This window comes from Coffea arabica, chromosome 3e (assembly GCF_036785885.1).
Source record: "Coffea arabica cultivar ET-39 chromosome 3e, Coffea Arabica ET-39 HiFi, whole genome shotgun sequence".
Classification (NCBI taxonomy): Eukaryota; Viridiplantae; Streptophyta; class Magnoliopsida; order Gentianales; family Rubiaceae; genus Coffea; species Coffea arabica.
In genome coordinates, this window is record NC_092315.1 from 43,363,012 (window position 1) to 43,382,178 (window position 19,167).

The 19,167-nt window shown below is 36.7% G+C and overlaps 1 protein-coding gene and 1 long non-coding RNA gene across 2 annotated transcripts; both read right to left on the bottom strand.

Annotated features, from left to right (window-relative positions):
• Nucleotides 1-10,212: 10,212 nt before the first annotated feature.
• LOC140038542 (uncharacterized) lies at nucleotides 10,213-13,518 on the bottom strand. Its single transcript, XM_072083924.1, has 5 exons — nucleotides 12,236-13,518; nucleotides 11,435-11,623; nucleotides 11,011-11,319; nucleotides 10,828-10,927; nucleotides 10,213-10,746 (listed from the first exon to the last, which is right to left on the bottom strand). The coding sequence occupies exons 1-5, from the start codon at nucleotides 13,516-13,518 to the stop codon at nucleotides 10,213-10,215; spliced, it is 2,415 nt and encodes an 804-aa protein (XP_071940025.1).
• A 2,704-nt stretch (nucleotides 13,519-16,222) lies between these two features.
• Nucleotides 16,223-17,875, bottom strand: LOC140038738 (uncharacterized). The gene is made up of 2 exons (XR_011842312.1): nucleotides 17,779-17,875; nucleotides 16,223-16,639 (listed from the first exon to the last, which is right to left on the bottom strand). It is a non-coding gene; the product is annotated as an uncharacterized lncRNA (long non-coding RNA).
• Nucleotides 17,876-19,167: the final 1,292 nt, after the last annotated feature.

Below are 19,167 nucleotides of genomic sequence, written 5' to 3' on the forward strand. Positions count from 1 at the left end.
TCTCCCACATTCCCTCCCTCCTTCTCTTCCTTTTTTAACCCTCTCCCTCTATCCCCCTCAATCCCAGTGAAACTAGAATTTGGCCTATTTGACGTAAGGGGATGTACTATTGTCTCTCTCATTGAATCAATTCTTCTCTCTCTCAAGAAAAGGAATCAATAATCTTTTCTAATGCGACGTCGATGTTTATTTACTTATTCTTCTCTCCATCAGTTTCTGTAGTGGCCCAATTGTGAATTGTACTGATTTGGTATTTACTTAATCAACCTTTGCCGGAAAGGCCCTGATGTTCAATTACATTGTTGGAAATGCATTCTTACTGTACACAACTACGTGATTTCGAGTAAGGAACATTTGCAATTGCATCTAAGATTAAGTTAATATGATATTATCTATTTCAGTGTTCGGTAGTATTGGATATTAGGCCAAGAATTGAGAAGAATATTTGGAGACAAGGCTAGTTTCAATTGTTTCTTTCTTTCATTTCTTTCACTTCTTTCACTTCTTTCACTTGTATATTGCTTTGGAGCTTACAAGGTCAATTTATAGTTGTAAATGATCATTCTAGATGTACAGAGAAGACTTCCAGCCACATTTATCAATAACATTCTTAATTTCTCTTGCAAACTATCTCATTAATTTGAATTGCTAACTAAGTAATTAATCAAAGTTCCCAACTAACTAATTGATTCAGCACATTATTCAACATATTCCTCCATTAATGTGCTATTTTTGAACTCCAAGCATCTCTTGAAAGTAGCTGAACTTGTCTTTTGAAAGTGTCTTGTTAAAGATGTCTGCAATTTGGTCTTTACTCTTGCAAAATTTCAGCTCAATTTCACCATCTTCAATTACATCTCAAAACCAATTCTGACTTCTCTCTCTAGAATTCACTTTCCAGATGAGAGCTTCTGACAGGTGCCGAACCTGTACAATAATAAATACCTACTCGAGAAAAATACAGATTTTGTATATAGCGGTGAGTAGGGTCGAATCCACAGGGACTGGGGATAATTCGTTTCTTCTAGAGTCCAAAGTATGGGGGGTTTTGGATTAAATGCTAACTAAATAAATTAACTGCAGAAAATAATTGATTAAGAGGAATAATTAAGGGAAAACTCTAGCCAAGGGTACACTTCAGAAATGGTTCATGCACTGATCATTGATGCAGAAATAATTCCAACATTTAGTAATAGATTGGTTATAGTTGTCATGCACGCGATAAACAACCAACCCTTCCTTAATTTATCGATAGCTAAGGTACGACCGTTAGCTATTTCTCTAACCCAAAAACAACCCTAGGTACGACCATAGGATTTAATTTCTAGATTGCATTAATAGTTAGAAAGGCCCAATCCTAACCAACAAACACGCTACGAGGGTTTGTTTAAGCTAGATCATATGCTCCCCTGACATAAATCCAATTACGCCAGTTGCTACTGAGATAGAGATAACGAACAATTACGGATTCAATTACCCCTATTTAGCAAAAATAGCCTATATGAATAATTAATTATTGCGCACTAATCAATCATACACAAGGCCATAGCAATTAAAATCAAGGAACATATAAATACCAATAAATGAAGAAAATAATTAAAACAGATTCGATCTCACAGTAATTGTCGAACCAAATCGTCAGTTGTCCCCTTGACTAGAAAAACTTAGCCACGCCTCATGAGAAAATCTTCCCGTTGGGGAATATTGTCGAACACCTGACGTGTGTCAGAGGCCAGTCAAAAGAAAGAAAACTAGAACTAAACTAAAAAACTAAAACTAAAGCCCTAGATGTCTTTTGCTTCTGTACGTTGTCCCCTTTTAAAACAACAAAAGAAATATGACTAAAAGCTATCTAGGTGGTCCCCACACATGTGGACAAAGCCTCCCAAGTACTTCTTGTTCCAAGTCTCTCTACGTTGCTTTCTTTGAAGCCCAAATGACCAAATGCCTTTCACTAGCTTGTGGTCCCCCACCAATTCAAGGGCCCAAGGATTGAAACCCTTAGAAGTCTCCATATTTTTCACAAAGTCCCTCCTTTTTGGTAGTTTTCTGCTTCATTCCTGAAATTGATTCCAAATATCAAATATGAGTAAATATCAGCAATTGACACAATATTTGTCAGGGATAGAAGAGAAAATTAATAATAAAAATACTAACAAATTATACCCTATCAGCTTCCCTCTCTAGTTTTCCTGGAAAAACTAGAGCATCTTCTCCTCTCGTAGGAGCTTGCATCATCTAATTAATGAGGCCATTAAAGTAATCCAACACATAAGTTCACGGATCTATCAATCTAGTTCCTTTTTGGTTTTTTCCTCTTTCTTCTTTTTTTCTTTCTTTTTCATTCCTTTCTTTTCCTTCTTATAAATCTGGGTTTGTCTAGCTTGTCTAACTTTTTTCTATCTTTTCCATCACGGATCTATCAATCTAGTTAATTTTTTGGTTTTTTCTCTTTTTCTTTTTCATTCCCCTCTTTTCCTTATTATGCATCTGGGTTTTGTCTAACTTTCTACGTGGCTTGGTGACAGATCTGGAATAGGAGACCTCATCTGTCCTTTATTTACCTGGAAGTTTCACCGAGATCTTCCCATACGATGGCGGATGAACTGGCAAAAGTACTGAAAAGGTTTGCACTATCAGAAAAAGAGTGCAGCGGAGTGAACATTGAAGGAACAGATTTTGTAGGAGGTTTGGACGATTGCAACAGAAGTCTAATAGGGAAGGTTCTAGGTTCAAAGTCAGCAAATTTCACGGGAGTTAAAAATGTGGCAAACCAACTATGGAACTGCCCCAGGAAGATGGAAGCTGTGGAAATAGGTCCAAACCTCTTTCAATTCATCGTCAACAGTGAAGAAGACAGTGAAAAAGTTATGCTAGGAAGACCCTACCTCATTGATAAGCAGATTTTCAATGTAAAAAGGTGGAGAGTGGGCATAGATCGGGATGCTAGAGCTTTTAAGATAGCACTGCTGTGGGTTCAAATCTGGGGACTTCCCCTACACTGCATCACCAAAGAAATAGGCAGGAAGATTGGGAGCATTTTTGTGGAGGTCAAAGAGGTTCTAATTCCACAAGGAGGCAGCAAAGAAGGAAAGCATATAAAGGTTCTCTGTGAGATAGATACAACTCAGCCATTACTGCGAGGACCAACAGTAAACATCCAAGGCAGAAGGTGCTGAGTGGACTTTAGATATGAGAAGGCCCCTGACTTCTGCTATAATTGCGGAATCATAGGACATGGTGAGAAAAATTGTAACATCGAGGTTGAGGATATGCTCAGAGGAAACAAAAAACAATATGGTGTCTGGATGAGAGCTCAAGGGTTGCGGCTATCCCCAAGGAAACCTCAAGGGCAAAGGAAAGAAGTAATCCCAGAGTGGTCGCAGGGAGATGCTCAAGGTACAAATGCTAATGAGACGGTACAACAGAAAAACACAACACCAAAGGAATCCAGCAAAAATAATTCACAAATTCCAGTTTCAGCTGAATTTAGATTAAAGGTAAGACATCACTACAACAAAAATGGTCTTTAGCGGCATTTAAAGGTGTCAGTATAAATAATCTAACCTGACACTTTATCTATCCTCACACCTAGGGCGAGTGTTGTCCCTTCCAATGTGGGGATAGCCTCATATCTAACCTGACATTCAAATGTGTCAGGAAAACAATACTGCTATAGCATTTCCTCTGCCAACAAAAATTTTTTTTTGTGATAATCGAAAGTGTCCGTATAGCATTAGAACATCAGTAGCGGATCAGTAGCATATCCAGTTTATGAAGGCATCTTGAGTTGTCTTAATATATTAGCTTTAAAGATACGTAGCCATGTGAATTTACACTGCTTTGGACGACATGCCCATTTGTCATTAGTATTTTTCGAAGCTAAGCTATGCTGACACTTGTAATTGCCAGGAGTTTTTTCCCAGTTTTTTTTATATGGAAGCAACCTGCAATTAGTCCTCCCTGCTGTACATTCCATCAACCAGAATCCCAAGGGACTTGTAAAATTATCCCAAAGAGCAGAATGCATATAGCAATTTAAAAGAAGAAGTCGATACTCAAATATAATTCATCCGATTAAAATTTGATAAGAAGTACAAACATAGCAAATACTAAAATCGCAAACAAGTACTCAAAGCAAGTATTAAAATCCTAAAAAAGTACCGAATGATTCTCATTTACAATAACTTGAAAGACTTTCTTGTGCACAAACTAAAAGACTCTCATCCCTAACAAGTTGAAAGAAGTAGAAGTAGCTTCCAAACTTCCATTTTGTTGAGAGTCCTCAGTCATAACCATGAAGTCCCCATCATTCTTCAGCTGGTTCCACCTGTGCACAAAGACCAAGGGGATCATTAGATCATCATAGCAAAGTCACTAAAATTCCAGAAAATCCGCAATGTATTTAAGTAGTGCATATCTCACCAAATGACAAGGCCAAGCAACTGGTGCACCAAGTGCATCTTGAATTGTTTGTTGCAAATCATACGGTCTAATCAATTGCTCACGTGGACTCATTGCAACTTGTATCTGTATTTCACACCGGTTTGGCCCAAGAGCTTGTCCCCCGACCTCATCCAATGAATTCAAACTCCGTAAATATTCCTTTGCCACGATTTTTGTTGGGTCAAACAAACTTTTTAGTGAAACCATATTCCCTACCTAGTAAAGATCCAACAAGTACAAGAATCAAACTTATGCCATATTCCAGATTACAAATGTAAAAGTTTAAAAGTTGTAAATACTTACTCGAATAGGTCGCGTGGCTCGCGATGGAGTATGGCTTGACACATTGTTAGATGATGATGAAGGATGTCTTGGGTTGTCAATTGGAGAGCCCCTTCCATGTTGAACTAAAACCATTTTCTTCAAACTGGCTATTTCATCATCTTGTCGTTGAAGCCTTTCCTCCAAACGGACCAATGTTGACTGTTGTTGAACACTTATACGATAACATATGTTACGAATAGGAATGTCTTCCCATAAGTCCGTTGGATTCACATCGTCACTAAACAAGCGAACATGACCATGTTTGTCTCGGCCAACCACCTGGACAAATATATCATCGCGACCAACTGGATCTTGCGAATCCGATGGAAGCTGATTTTTCAGCTCATTCATTTTTTCCTACATAATAAAGGAAAACACTTGTTATTGCAAAAGCCTGTCTGAAAACAATGGATTAATTTATAGGCTTGTGTTCTCGGATCGTTACCAAATTCTCAGCAACTATGCTACTTGATGGAGTTCCATCGGCATGGGTATAAAACTTATTGAATATTTCTACTCTAGTAGGAGGTCTTCCCAACTGTTTGGCCTATAAGAAATTGAATTTTTTTAATTATAGTTTTAGCATTTAGCATATAATTAAAAAACAAGTTAACATAATGAAAGATGTACGAGTAAAAAAAATTAGCAACTAAAAAAATGATGAGGTATCACCAAGTGGTTCCGAAGATGAGCAAATGATTTTTTTCCGGTTGTGTGGTTCATCTTCTTCTCCCCTCTAGCTTTCTTGCTCCTCTCACTTAGTTTCTAAATTTCAAAATCAAAAGCAAGATTACAGCATTGAATAAACACAACTTTATGAAGAATGTTGTAGCTGATTTGTACCTTTGTTTCTTCACATTTCCAATAAGCCCAAAGTTTGATCCATTGCTCTTCCCGTGCCCTTATGTCCTTTTGAAACCGAGCTTCAGCATTTGGCATGGCAGGATCAAAATATGTAGCCTTTAAATCTGCCTTCCAGCTTCTCCATTTTTTGCCAATAGATCTTAAGGTCCAAGCTTCCAGTCCCATAGGCAAAGCAAACCTTTCCTGAAACGTAGTTAGGAACAAGAAAATCAACATAACTTCACAGTAATTTTTATAGAAAGCATACATAATACAAAAGCTACCATTACCTTTATCACTTTTAACATGTCCATTTTAAGTTTCCTTGGCATCTTAAGCCAACTTTCAACATCTATTGGACAATACATACCATTTCTAGCCAAACTGCCCAAGAATTCGGAGAAAGAGGTTTTCTCACTATTGGGATCCCATTGTCATCGAGTTTAATCTCAATCCATGGAAGGTCCTTAGGCCGACCCCAAATTTCTTTCATAAATGTAGGGCCTCGGGTTTTCTGATGCACTTCACTTGAATCATTTGTAGTTTCTTTTCCTGTATAAAATAAGAAAAAGGTGCAATTTATGAACATAAAAAATGCACTTCTGGAATTGGTTCAAAACAGTTAGTAATACCTGCATCGTCCGAGTTGCATGACATGAAGGTGGTGTCATTGGAATGTGGACCTCGAGAATCCTGATTTGGATTTTCTTCAGTTGGTTCGTGCCTTGTTCCAAGTGGAGATTGTTGAATTGGAGAGTTCTGGCACTGCTCATGCGACTGTGAACCTCCATTAGCTTGTTGAGTAATTTGGTCACCTGATTCATGCATTATTCCCAATGTAGAATTCTGAATTGGAGATTGAGGTGCCCGAGCAGCTTCTCCTTGAACTTGTTCAATTACATTTTCATGGCTTGTTCCAAGTGGAGGCTGCTGCTTTGTTTCATGACAGGAGGGAGGTTGCTCAATTGGTTCATCTCTCAATCCATTTGCAGCGCGCTTACATTTTCGACCTCTACGGGCCATACCTGCATAATTCACCACCATATATATATTTTTTGGGTGAAGAAAGGGAAAAATGTAAATGTTTAAAATTTATTGAAGCAAACACTCTACCTATAGCAGTGCATCAATGTGGGATAATGGATAAAGTATACAAGCTAAAATTAATGAACAAGTTATCTTGACTACAGCTTACACTGCAACCCGAGCTCAAGCATACTTTTATTGAACTAATTTTGAGTTGCAACGAATATTATTGAATCAATTGTATATCAAACTCGGGCAGTTTGCTTCTAATTATATTTGAAAAACCTTTTTGCTTATAAATCAGAACTTGAAAACAGCTTTAAGAACTTGATGATTACAGTTGGGTAAATTTGACGAAACCCACAAATCAATTCTCATTATCCTAATACTATCATCTCTATCAACAAAATGTTCTCACGTCACGAGGTCTGCTCAGGTCATGTAGTTCCATTTGAGAGGTTACTGAAAAGCTCCCATGGAAAGTAAAAATAGAGCAGAACCTTTAGAAGTCCATCATGAGCTGGGGAAACCCCCTACTTGCTCAAATCAATAGGGCCAGTACACAATCATTTGCTAGTGAAAAACAAAACTAATAGAATAGGCATTTTAGAACCCAATGTCTACCAAGTACTAGCAAAGACACTTACAATTTTCAACAATCATACTAGAATCCAGAGCTATCATTTTCATTTGTGACTACAAATTTCCTCATAAACAATCAGCACCAACAATTTAGAAGTCCATCATTCATGGGGAAAAAAAACTTTGGAAATTTACTCTTTAAAGCTATAATAGAGAGCAACTGACAATACACAACACTACGTTGCATTCGACAGTTCTCACAAGCCACATTGTCCTAACCTGACAAGAAAGAAGAATAGATAGCATCTCTACCAGGCTTTCGACCTATGCAACTAGAAATGTGCTTCTCAGAAATGGAGAAGGAGCTTGTCAGAAATGGGAATCGAACAACCTAAAAACTAAATCTGACAAGAAACGGAGAAGGTGTGCAAGAACATGTCTACCATGCAATGCAAAATTAGACACAAAATACTGAAATTACCTCAAACTATGGCTTGAATCCCTAACTTCTCGATTTCCCCAAGCTTCAAGATCTGAACTCCAGCTTTCACCCAAGCTTTGAAGCCCTAATTTCTGATTTCTTGCCAGGAAGCCAGTGCAATAGCCGAATTAGGGATTTTCATGGTGCGAGCTCAACAAAGTTACCCAAATGGGTGCGAGTTCATGGATGGGTTTACCCAAATTGGTGGTGCGAGCTTGAAACAGAGAGAGAGGAGAAAGAGAGAGGACAACAAGAGAGGGAGAAGATGTCTGCAAAAAAAGGTGGTTCTAATGACTGTGATGTAAATTAGTCAAGCCTCTTGAATTTTTCAATTTGCCGCGCTACTAATGACAATTTTTGTGTGTTTGGGCAAAATTTTGTTAAAGCTATATAACAACTAAAAATATAACAACTAAATCCATTGTTAAAGCTATATACAATATAATAAAACAACTAAAAATATAACAACTAAAAATTTTGTTAAAGCTATATAACAACTAAAAATATAACAACTAAAAATTTTGTTAAATCTATATACAATATAATATAATAACTAAAAATTTTGTTAAAGCTATATAACAACTAAAAATTTTGTTAAAGCTATACACAATATAATATAACAACTAAAAATATAAGAATTAAAAATTTTGCAAAGCAAAAAACATGAATTTAATCAAAATGTTTTCGGTACTCAATTTATTTTATGTTGCTAGCAATTATGTATGGCTTGTAGTCTAACAAGCCATTAGAAGGATCGAATTAGTTTATGGAACAAGAAAATGGACTTGTGAATACATGAACTTTCCACTGATAAACGTTAGGATTACAATTGATTGAGCATATATATATTCAATGTTTTCAATTCCAAAGCAATTGCCATTCAACTTTGTGTTAATTAGAAGCTATTAAACACTTAGGGGATCTTAAAATTGAACTTTTCACTGATAAACCTTAGGCTTATACTTAGAATTGATTGAACATATATATATATTTATATTCAATGTTTTCAATTCCAAAGCAATTGCCGTTCAACCTTGTGTTAATTAGAAGCTATTAAACACTTACAAGATCTTAAATTTGAACTTTTCACTAATAAACATTAGGATTAGTGGAAAGTTTGATGGTTAATCCAAAATTTTGACTAAACCAATTAAACTCGATCAAAGATCAGTTATAGAGTGGACATAATATGCAATAACAATCCAAGTTCAGAATGATAGGTTCGGTCGATTCGATCGTGTCTCCAGTCTTGTTCAATGGTTAATCCAAAATTCAATTAAACCGAACAACCTTCAATCAAAGATTAGTTATGGAGTATACAGAATATGCAATAACAACGTTTGATCAGGATGATCGGTTTGATCGATTCGATCGTGCTTGATCGGTTCGGTTGTGTCTCCAGTCACTTTGATGGTTAATCCAAAATTTTGACTAAACCGATTAAATTCGATCAAAGATCAGTTGGACCGGAAAGTTCTATCGAAACTCACTTTATCTATTGTTATTTTTTTAAAAAATAATTTTTCCATTGTATTAAAAAATTATTTAAGAAATTTAGAGATTAAAGTTTCAAATTATTTCCATTGATAAAAAAATTGGATTCCAACATAAATTGATTCACTAGATTAATATTACAGCTTACAATTAATAGAATTGCTTATAAAATAATGACCAGTATTTATCCAGCCCATTGGGCTCTTAAAATTAGTAATGGGTTCCTTGAAAAATTGGGTTGTTTTATGTTTGGTCTGAATTGATTTGCAAAAATTGCATTATATCTTACACTCAAAAGTTTAAAAATGGTAACAAAGAAATGATTATTGTAATTATCAAAAATAACAATAACAATTTTGTTAAAACATTCAACAAATCATAATCAAACTTGAAAGTGGATTTAATGGATAGCAATGTCCCATAACACAAAGGCAGATAAAGATTGCACAGAACATTTCAATTGAGGCCATGTATGGTGTACGGGCAGATGCTTGAATAAACACCATGAGCTGCAATTCCGTAAATTTGAAACCATATTTGTCCCTTCAAATTTAGTTGTTGTGTATAATAATCAAACGAACCAAAACTCACTAGCTTCCTTCCATTTCAGACCTCGGCCTTCCGTTTCAAAACACTTACAAAGCCAAAACAATGTCCAGGTCCAAATTTCATCTGTTCCATTGTACAATAAATTCCAACGTCTAACTTTCAAAGAACAATACAAGACCAACGAAATGTAGGCAAGTAATTGGCGCTGACCTCAACAAAATTTTAAAAATAATACCAACTGTTATAAATAAGTTGTACTCCCTGAATTGCAAATTGAAATAAATGACAGCCAGTAGTAGAGCCTCAGCAATTGAAACAGAGAACAATGGGGCCAGCAAGCTTAGGAACTATAAAAGATACTAAATCAGATTATATTGGGACAAATCAACTTCAATCCCGAGTCCATCCTCACAAACCCAACTAATTTCCTCATTTTCATTCTCAACAACAGGATTGCCAACATCACTTTACAAATATGTCTCAACATCCATGGTTGTGCCCATGTTATATCCAGCTCTTGCAGTGGTAGAGATAACAACTTGCCAATCCTTATCAGTTGGATCTTTCACATAAAAAACATGTGATGCTTGTGAAGCGAGTATAAATGGCTCAACATGAGGCCTCACATTTGCAAAATTGACTACAGTAAACCCATCAGCATCTTGTTTCATTCTCGAACCATTTGATATCCAATCACATTCGAATAACACCACCCGACGACCTCCGTAAATTAATTCAATCATATTTTTCAAGATGCCGAAGTAAACTAGTTCACTCAAAACTGGATTTTGATCTCTTATACTTGCAAAAATGGATGTTGTTGCATTGACTGTAACACCACTATTCTGCGTTTTTCTTTTCTTCTCAACTTCATTGGTGTGAAACTGAAATCCATTAACAACGTACTTGTCATGTTGGATTCCAACAACATCTGGGCCTTTAGCAAGGAACCTCAAGTCTCTCAACACAGAAACATTTTGAGGAAATTTTAACTTGTCAATCTGTAAAAAAAAAAAAGAAGACGAAACTATAGTTGAAGTCCTACAATTCAAATTGTACTTAATATCCAGAATTTTACTTACATGTTCAGCAAACCAACAAGCAAAATTTTCGCTATGCAAGCGCTCTTTTAGATGCTGTGGAACTTGAGGACGTCCTTCTTCTATCAATCTATGATGCTGCCTAGAAGTACATGAGTCAAAATTGTAATCATACATTGAATTCTACAATAAAATTTTAATGCATCAAGTTGTAGTTGAACTTACTCTATGTAAGGTATGACAGCATCATAGTTAAATAAAATATACTGATGTGCTTTACTCAAGATATGAGCATCAAAGACTGTTGGCTTGCCCCTCCCCAAAGGATGTCCTGATTCAGAGAATATATCTAAACCCTCTTCAATTTCCTTATGTACTTCTTCATTTTTGCTTGGACGATTGAATTTTGTCTCAACATAGTCCGCAAGATACAACGAGCAAAAGTTTATGCATTCTTCTGCCAAGTAGCCTTGAGCAATCGAACCTTCAGGCCTATTTTTATTTCGAACATAAGATTTTAATGTTCCTAGATACCTAAAGTATCATCATTCCAAACTCTATGTTTAGTTCCACAAATCAAAGAAAGAAAAAAAGTAATAAACATTTAAGGCATAATTAGAATTGCAAGCAGTATCTCTCTACAGGATACATCCGACGATAATATACCGGGCCACCTAACTTCATTTCAGTTGCCAAATAAATAGTTAAATGCACCATGACATCGAAGAATGTTGGTGGAAAGCATTTCTCAAGATCGCAGAGTATAACGACAATTTCACTTTCCAAACGAACCACATCTTGAGGACAAATAACTTTAGAACAAAGCTGCCTGAAGTATCTACTCAATCGAATCAAAGAATAGCACACTGATTTTGGCAAAGTCTTTCTCAAAGCTATAGGCACCAATTGCTGCATTAGGATATGATTATCATGACTTTTAAACCCCGAAATTCCTGGTGGTTTTACTCCAACGCATCTTGAGACGTAAGCTGCATAACCATCTAGAACTTTCACTTTTTTTAGCACATTGCAAAACATAGTTTTCTATTTTTTATCCATTGCAAAGGAAGATGGAGGTAAGTACACCTTTCAAGGCTCTGTCTTAATGGGATGCAGCTCTTTTCTTATTCCCATTTCTCTCAAATCATGGCGGGAATTATAATGGTCCTTTGTTTTATCCTCAATATCCAGCAATGTCCCCCAAATGTTTTCACAAACATTCTTCTCAATGTGCATGAAGTCAAGATTATGTCTTAAGACATTATCTTTCCAATATGGCAAGTCAAAGAAAATACTCCTCTTTTTCCAATTAAAAGGCAGCTTCGGATTACCTTTCACAAGTTTTCCAAATTTAATTTGCAAGTCTCTCAATTCACTCACAATCATATCCCCAGTTTGCAAAGGTGGTCGCTTTCCATATTCTTCGGTGCCATCAAAGAATTGGGCTTACTTTCTAAATTTATGCTTACTATCTAAGAATCTACGATGACCCATATAGCAATATTTGAAACTATGAGTCAACCGTCGTGCATGAGTGAACTTGTGACAAACAGGACAAGCATATTCACCTTTCGTGCTCCACCCAAATAACATTGCATATCCAGGGAAATCACTAATGGTCCACAACAGAGCTGCATGCAATTGAAAATTTTCTTTTTGGGATGCATCATAAGTTTGAATGCCAAAATCCCACAATTCGGTTAGTTCTTTAACTAGAGGCTGTAGATAAACATCAATATTATTCCCAGGAAAGGATGGTTCGGGTATTAACAAGGACAACATGAAGTACGGTTGCTTCATACACATCCACGGAGGTAAGTTATATGGTATTAAAACCACAGGCCAAGTACTATGTGTAGAACTCATGTTGTTGAATGGATTAAACCCGTCAGATGCCAACCCCAATCTAACATTTCGACAATCCTTAGCAAATTCTGGATGTAGATGGTCAAAAGTTTGCCAAGCTGGAGAATTAGCTGGATGTCTCATACAACCATCTTTTGTACGTTTTTCCTCATGCCATCTCATTTGAGATGCAATTTTAGAAGACATAAATAGTCTTTGTAATCTAGCTTTTAAGGGAAAATGCCATAACACTTTTTGAGAAATTTTTCTTTTTTCACCAGTTGGATCATTTTCTGAAACAGCCCACCTAAGCTTGTTACATGTTTCGCATGAAGTTCTTTTTTCAGCACTACCCCAATAAAGTGAACAATCATTAGGACATGCATCGATCTTTTCATAACCCAACCCCAATGTATTCATCAATTTCTCAGCCTCATAGTAAAAAGAATGCAAATTAGTTATGGCCTCCGGAAATGCTTCTCTTAACAGCTCAACAAGTATATTAAAAATCTTGTTACTCATCTTACCAAGGCATTTTAGGTGAAGCAAACGAATAATGAAAGACAACTTCGAGAAATTTTTGCAACCACTGTACAAATCTTGTTGAGAATCATCAATCAATTTGTAAAATTTTTCAGCCTCTGAAATAGGAAAGTCCCCTTCTCTATTCAATTCATTTGTTCCATGTGGTATCCCAAATACATTATGGACCAAGTCTTGCATGTCATTAGTCCCATTTGAAACCCCAATTGATGTATTTTCAGAATTAGATGTGGCTTCATTGTAGTTTGAAAGTTCTCCATGTGCTATCCAATTATTATAACCCTTGATAAAGCCTACCACTCTCAAATGATCATATGCTTCCATTTTAGTCACACAAACACCCATGCCGCAATCTTTGCAAGAACACAAAATCATTCCGTCACAACTTGATCTAGAAAATGCAAAGTTTAGAAACATTTGAAGTCCTACCTCATACTTTTCACTTGTTCTTGGAAAATCCATCCAACTTTTATCCATACATTTAATATAAATAAATGTCCTCCAACAAGCTTCCAACAACAAGAAAACAACAACTATACATTAGTACTAAATCAAGCAGTCTCTAATTGCAAGTTCAAGAATTTACAGTCTCTTAAATCAAGCAGCCTAGCAAATAAAGGAAATCAACAAAATGCACAATTTCTCAACAATCTGTCAAAACAGAAATTGCAAGCAAGCGAATAGAAATTTTATTTACCTAAAAACAAGACAAAGCTCTTCGTACCAACTCCTGCGCTCGCGTCTTCGCAAAATTCCTAAGTTCAATCTGAAATGTCAAAGGTTAAACAAACATATGACCGTGAAGACTAAAGCTGAATTTCAAAACTCTTAGTAAATTTTCATCAAAGTATACATACATCTCTGGTGAGTAGTGATAAATTTTATAAGTCCTCTCTTTCGAAAGGCATGCAACTGACGGCATAGGTAATTGGAAAAAACAAATGATAGAAAAAGTATAGGTTTACAACACGGTTAGACCAGCAGATATTTATGAAGAAAAAGCATTCATCACAGAGACACAGTGAAATGTGAAAGAAAGAAGAGAATGCTATCTAGCTTTTTATTTTATACTCATAATCTTTTTTGGTCCCAGGATTCTTTTAAGTTGCTATGACTGTTCAGCTAATTGATCTAGAAACAGGACAAAATTGAGAAAAAAAAAACAGAACTAGTAAAGGTGCTATGTCATCCTGAACTAGGAGGGGTGGAAGTTCGAGTCAATCAGACACGACATAATCAAATGGTACACCATTCATTCTCACCCATGTCAATAACGACAGAATATTTGTTTATCTGTTCAATAATCTTGCTCAACAACAATCTGAACCTATCTGTCACGGATGCATAACCAGAGCATGACCAATGTGCAGTTCAACAAGAAGTCCATTAATTAAGTCCTTAAATATTAATTTCCATCAACCTATTTCTTAAACTTTTGCACTTGTCTTGCAAAAAGGTCATTCCAGTCACCCCCATTGCTGTTTTGATCTTCATCAAAGAGCTTTCAAGTCGATTTCTATTCATAGCCTAAATAGAATTTCAATTACAACTAAGTTTCATAGATTAACATTAAAAGAGATTCACAGAAAAAAATGAAAACAGGGGGGAATTGACATTTTATCGAACAGGTTATAGGCAACAGCTTCATTGTGTTTACCACTTCAATTTTGGAACAAGATATGCGCGCCTGAAGTATCTTCCCACTTTCCCAATGTAGAGCTCCGATCTTCTAACTTTTACTCCCTGCTTGCCCTTCCAGATGTCTTAGCCGAGGGATTTAAAGTTGAGGTTAGAAAAGATGAATATGGTTGTTTGCGGAGATAGCTTGGATTCCTACCAACACTCTGGACTGGCCGAGATAGCTTGTATGCGGAGAAGTGAGAGAGATGAGAAGAAGAAAATTTTCACCAAGTCCTTTTGCCGGCAAAATGAAACTTCAGAGTACTTCACCAAGTGTTTTGGAGCCAAAATAAAATGATATAGTTTTCTGTCTTTTTTTGGTTTTTTTTTTCATCTCACATTTTCCAGAGTGTCATGATAGGTAGCCTAAATGCACATTATTATTTTTATATCATGATAAAATAAAAAAATTATAGTACATATTATTGAGTTTATTAATAAGTGTCATGATATGTTTACTATAATGACACAAATCAAAAAGTGTCCTTATAGGTATGTTAGGAAAGACCATTTTTGTTGTAGTTCATATAGGGGATTTCAATGACACTTTGATCACCAATCAATCAGTCCCCCTGCAGCCGGAGGAAGCTCCTGACACCAGTTTGATGAAAGGAGGGGAGATAGCTGAGGCAAGACAAGCAACACAGAAGGACAGAAGCAAAGAGCCAACATTGCAAGGAGATGACAAGGAGAACCTGATGGACATAGAGATACAAGCTATGGAACACCATGCAAACAGCACAGGGGAAAGCTTGGCATCAAAAAACACCGAGCAGAGGCTGCTCAGGAAGAGAGTTCTTCTGAACAGAGGGGCAAGGTAAGCAGGAAAAGCAGGAGTAGGAAATCATGCAAAGGGAGAACCAAGACAAGCCAAATGATGACCAGCAGAAAACCACTGGGCGAGTTAAATGTGTTTCCATTTGTGTATAGAGAGACCCATGCTTCTTAATTAGTGCTGTTAATCGAGCCGAGTCGAGCCGAGTATCTGAACGCAGAGCTCGACTCGTGACGAATTCGAGCCAAGCTCGAGCTCGCTCGATAGCGCTAACGAGCCATAATATGCACTCGAACTCGACTCGAAAAAAGGAAATGTGACTCGAACTCGAGCTCGAGCTCGACTCGTTTATCACAAACGAGCCAGGCTCGGACGAGCTCGAGCTCGAGCTCGAAATATCTATCCGAGCTCGAGGCTCGAGTTCGAGGCTCGAGGCTCGATTTTAGACTCGAGTTCGAAGCTCGAGACTCGATTTTGAGGCTCGATTTCAAAATTCAACAATCAGTTATTACGAAGTCCTGCTCCAGCATATCCAGATTTAGGCTATCCAAAATCAACAAAAAATTGGCAACCAATGCCATTCACATTCAACAATACACAAACTCTAACCACATTTCATCCAAGACAAATAAGACCATAACATCCATGATCCATACAACACAAACTCCAGGGGCTGCAGTCAACAAATACACAAACTACAGTCTAATTCCATACAAGACAACATTCATAAGAGCCAATATACCATAACAGGTTTTGTCCAGCCAAATAAACGCACAAACTACAGCCAAATAACCATGTAAAACACTGCTACATAGCTTAAAAATTGTCCAACTTCAAACACCTGACAAGAAAAAGTACAACCCCTTCAGAAATCACAAGAAAAAGTACAGCTTCACAAGTCCAGCTTTACAAATCACAAGAAACAGCATCACATATTCCAGAAAACAGCCTTCAAATGTCCGGAAGATCAATTTCTTCAATTGTAGATGATTCGGAAACATCGAGTGGTTCCTACAAAACGAAAACAAGAAAGTTACAACTCCTAGCAAGATAAAATGAGCTGCCAAAATAAATAACTAGTAGAGTATATATTTTACTTACACGAGACTTGTTTTTTAACCCATGAAGATTGCGGATCCAATCATTCCCACAAAGTAGCATTTGAACCGTTTCAATGGACATAGAAGCACGCCTATCATCGATTATTCTACCACCAGTACTGAAAGTAGATTCGGATGCCCGATGGGAAGCAAAAGAAAAGGAAAACAGCAAAACAAAAAAGAAAAAAAAAAGAAAATCAAACATCCCTCTATGCAGCCAGTGCCTATATTATTCATTCAATAATTCATTTAACTCAATTCACACACACATGAATGGCCCCAAGACGAAAATATCAAACTAATCAAACACTTTGAAATTGAAATGAAATGAAATGAAAGGCCAATCAATCCCTGTGATAGTGCAACAGTTAGCTCACGAACATTGACATGTTTCATTCAAAAGATCAAAAATTTACCCAAAAAAAAAAAGAAGTATGCTGTCCAAATTAAGCCCGTAAGGCTTTGTGAGTCAAAAATGAACCACCCTTTGGAGAGGCTTTGCAGAGTTGAGGTTAAACTCTGAGATGAAAACTCTTAATTGGAAACCAAATTTGGCAGCTTTAGCTTTGAAGCACTAACATAACAGTCCCATATAACATGATGCTACCCAACTTGGCATTTGAATGACAAAATTTTTGGATTCTTCATAATTAATACAGTCAAAAACATTAAAAAGAGAAAATTGAAGTGTAATATAACGTCTGTGCGTATCAAACTTAAATTGGATTTTCAAGACAACGGTCTTCTTTCTGAAATTGCATAAGCTATCCGTTTTGGAATGTAAAAACATTACAAAATTAAAAAATTAACTAGTACAGAACAGAAATTATGGGTCATTATTGATTATGCAAATTACAGAAATTACAGAAATTATGCAAAATCCTTAAAAGCCTTGCAAGTAGAAGACGGTCACCAGACCTTTAAGTCCTTCTCACATCACATGTTAAGTTTTTGAACCGTAAGCAACAATGAAACCTAAAACCAGAAAAGAGACAAGAATGAACTCTTGTCATTCAGTATAAATAACCTACGAAAAGAGACGAGACTTACCAGAAATCACGAAGGATTAGAGAAACCAGTCAAATTGGACTGGTTTTGGCCCTGGCGGTGGACGGGGTTATTAATGGCAGAAAACAGAGGCTGTGGGCGGCGGTGGAGGCAGAGGTTGCTGTGGGTTGCGGCTGTGGACTGCGGCTTGCTGTGGAGTGCGGCGGGGCTGTGGGTGCGGCTGTGGGTTGCGGGGTTACGGTGTTGCGGGGTTGCGGGGCTGCAGGGTTACGGTGTTGGGGGGTTGCGGGGTTGCGGAGCTGCGGCGTTGCTGGTGCGGCTGTGGGTTACTGGTTGCGGGGTGCAGCGGAGAGGGAGAGGCGGAAATGAAGAATGAAACGATGCAATATCAACCCTAGTCCAAATTTCTACTTGTTGACTGTTAAAATGACAAAAATACCCTTCTTTGTCGAGCTCAACCGAGCTACTCGATAAAGAATCGAGTTCGAGCTTACTCGGCTCGATAACTAAACGAGTATTTTTCGAGCTCGAGCTCGGCTCGTTAATTGAAATTAACGAGCCGAGTTCGAGCCTTATCGAGCCGAGCCTTAACGAGCTTTCGAGCTACTCGTTTCGCTTAACAGCTCTATTCTTAATACTTTTAGATGTTAATCATACTTCATTTTGGTAGGTCTTCTACATGGAATCTCCATTGGATGCTTGCACAAAAGAACAGTGTGGGTTTAGGGAACCTCATTGACTCTGGAATAGAAGCAGGACCCAATAACATTGTTTGTGGGAAGCAGTAGCATGAATTTTTTTAATTTATAATCATAACCTATATCTTCTTTCATTCTTATTAGGCTAAATATTTTCGAATACTTGCTTACATTCAGAGCATTAACATAGAAAATATGTTCTACGAGCTATGCAAAAATTGTGGACAACTATGTGAAGGTCATTTTTCAAAGACAGTGTGTATGCATTGTAATGACGTGGTTGATACTGTTATTAGGTAATTAATTTCATGTACATTTAATTTCAACATATTTTTCTGTATTGTATATATTATTTTATTTGTCAAACAAGTACAATGTTAACATACAAATCAGAGATTCCAGTGGTAACATGCATCTTAATCTACAAGACAGGCACGCACGATTCGTATTTGGTTTTGATGCTTCTTATCTCAGAGAATTACAAAAGAAGGTCGAATTTCTTAATATATATTTATTTTTTATAATACTATTTATAAACTATGTAAAAAATACACTAATTTCGTATGTTCTTAATTATCAGGAAAATGGTGATAGGTTGTTCAGCCAACGAATTAATTCATGCAAAGATCGTGCATTTTTATTTGTAGCACACACTCCACAAAATTCAACAGAGTTAATTAAATCACCAATTTTGGCTTTCGTACTAAAAGTGGATTGGTGTGAAGAGTGTTCA

What these genes read in the sequence shown, in the direction of transcription:
- LOC140038542 (XM_072083924.1), bottom strand. Translation starts at nt 13,518, where the DNA reads ATGGGTGTTTGTGTGACTAAAATGGAAGCATATGATCATTTGAGAGTG. An exon ending in CCGGTATATTATCGTCGGAT is followed by an intron (nt 11,320 to 11,434) that starts GTATCCTGTAGA and finishes ATGATACTTTAG; the next exon opens with GTATCTAGGAACATTAAAAT. An exon ending in GCTGTCATACCTTACATAGA is followed by an intron (nt 10,928 to 11,010) that starts GTAAGTTCAACT and finishes ATGTACTTCTAG; the next exon opens with GCAGCATCATAGATTGATAG.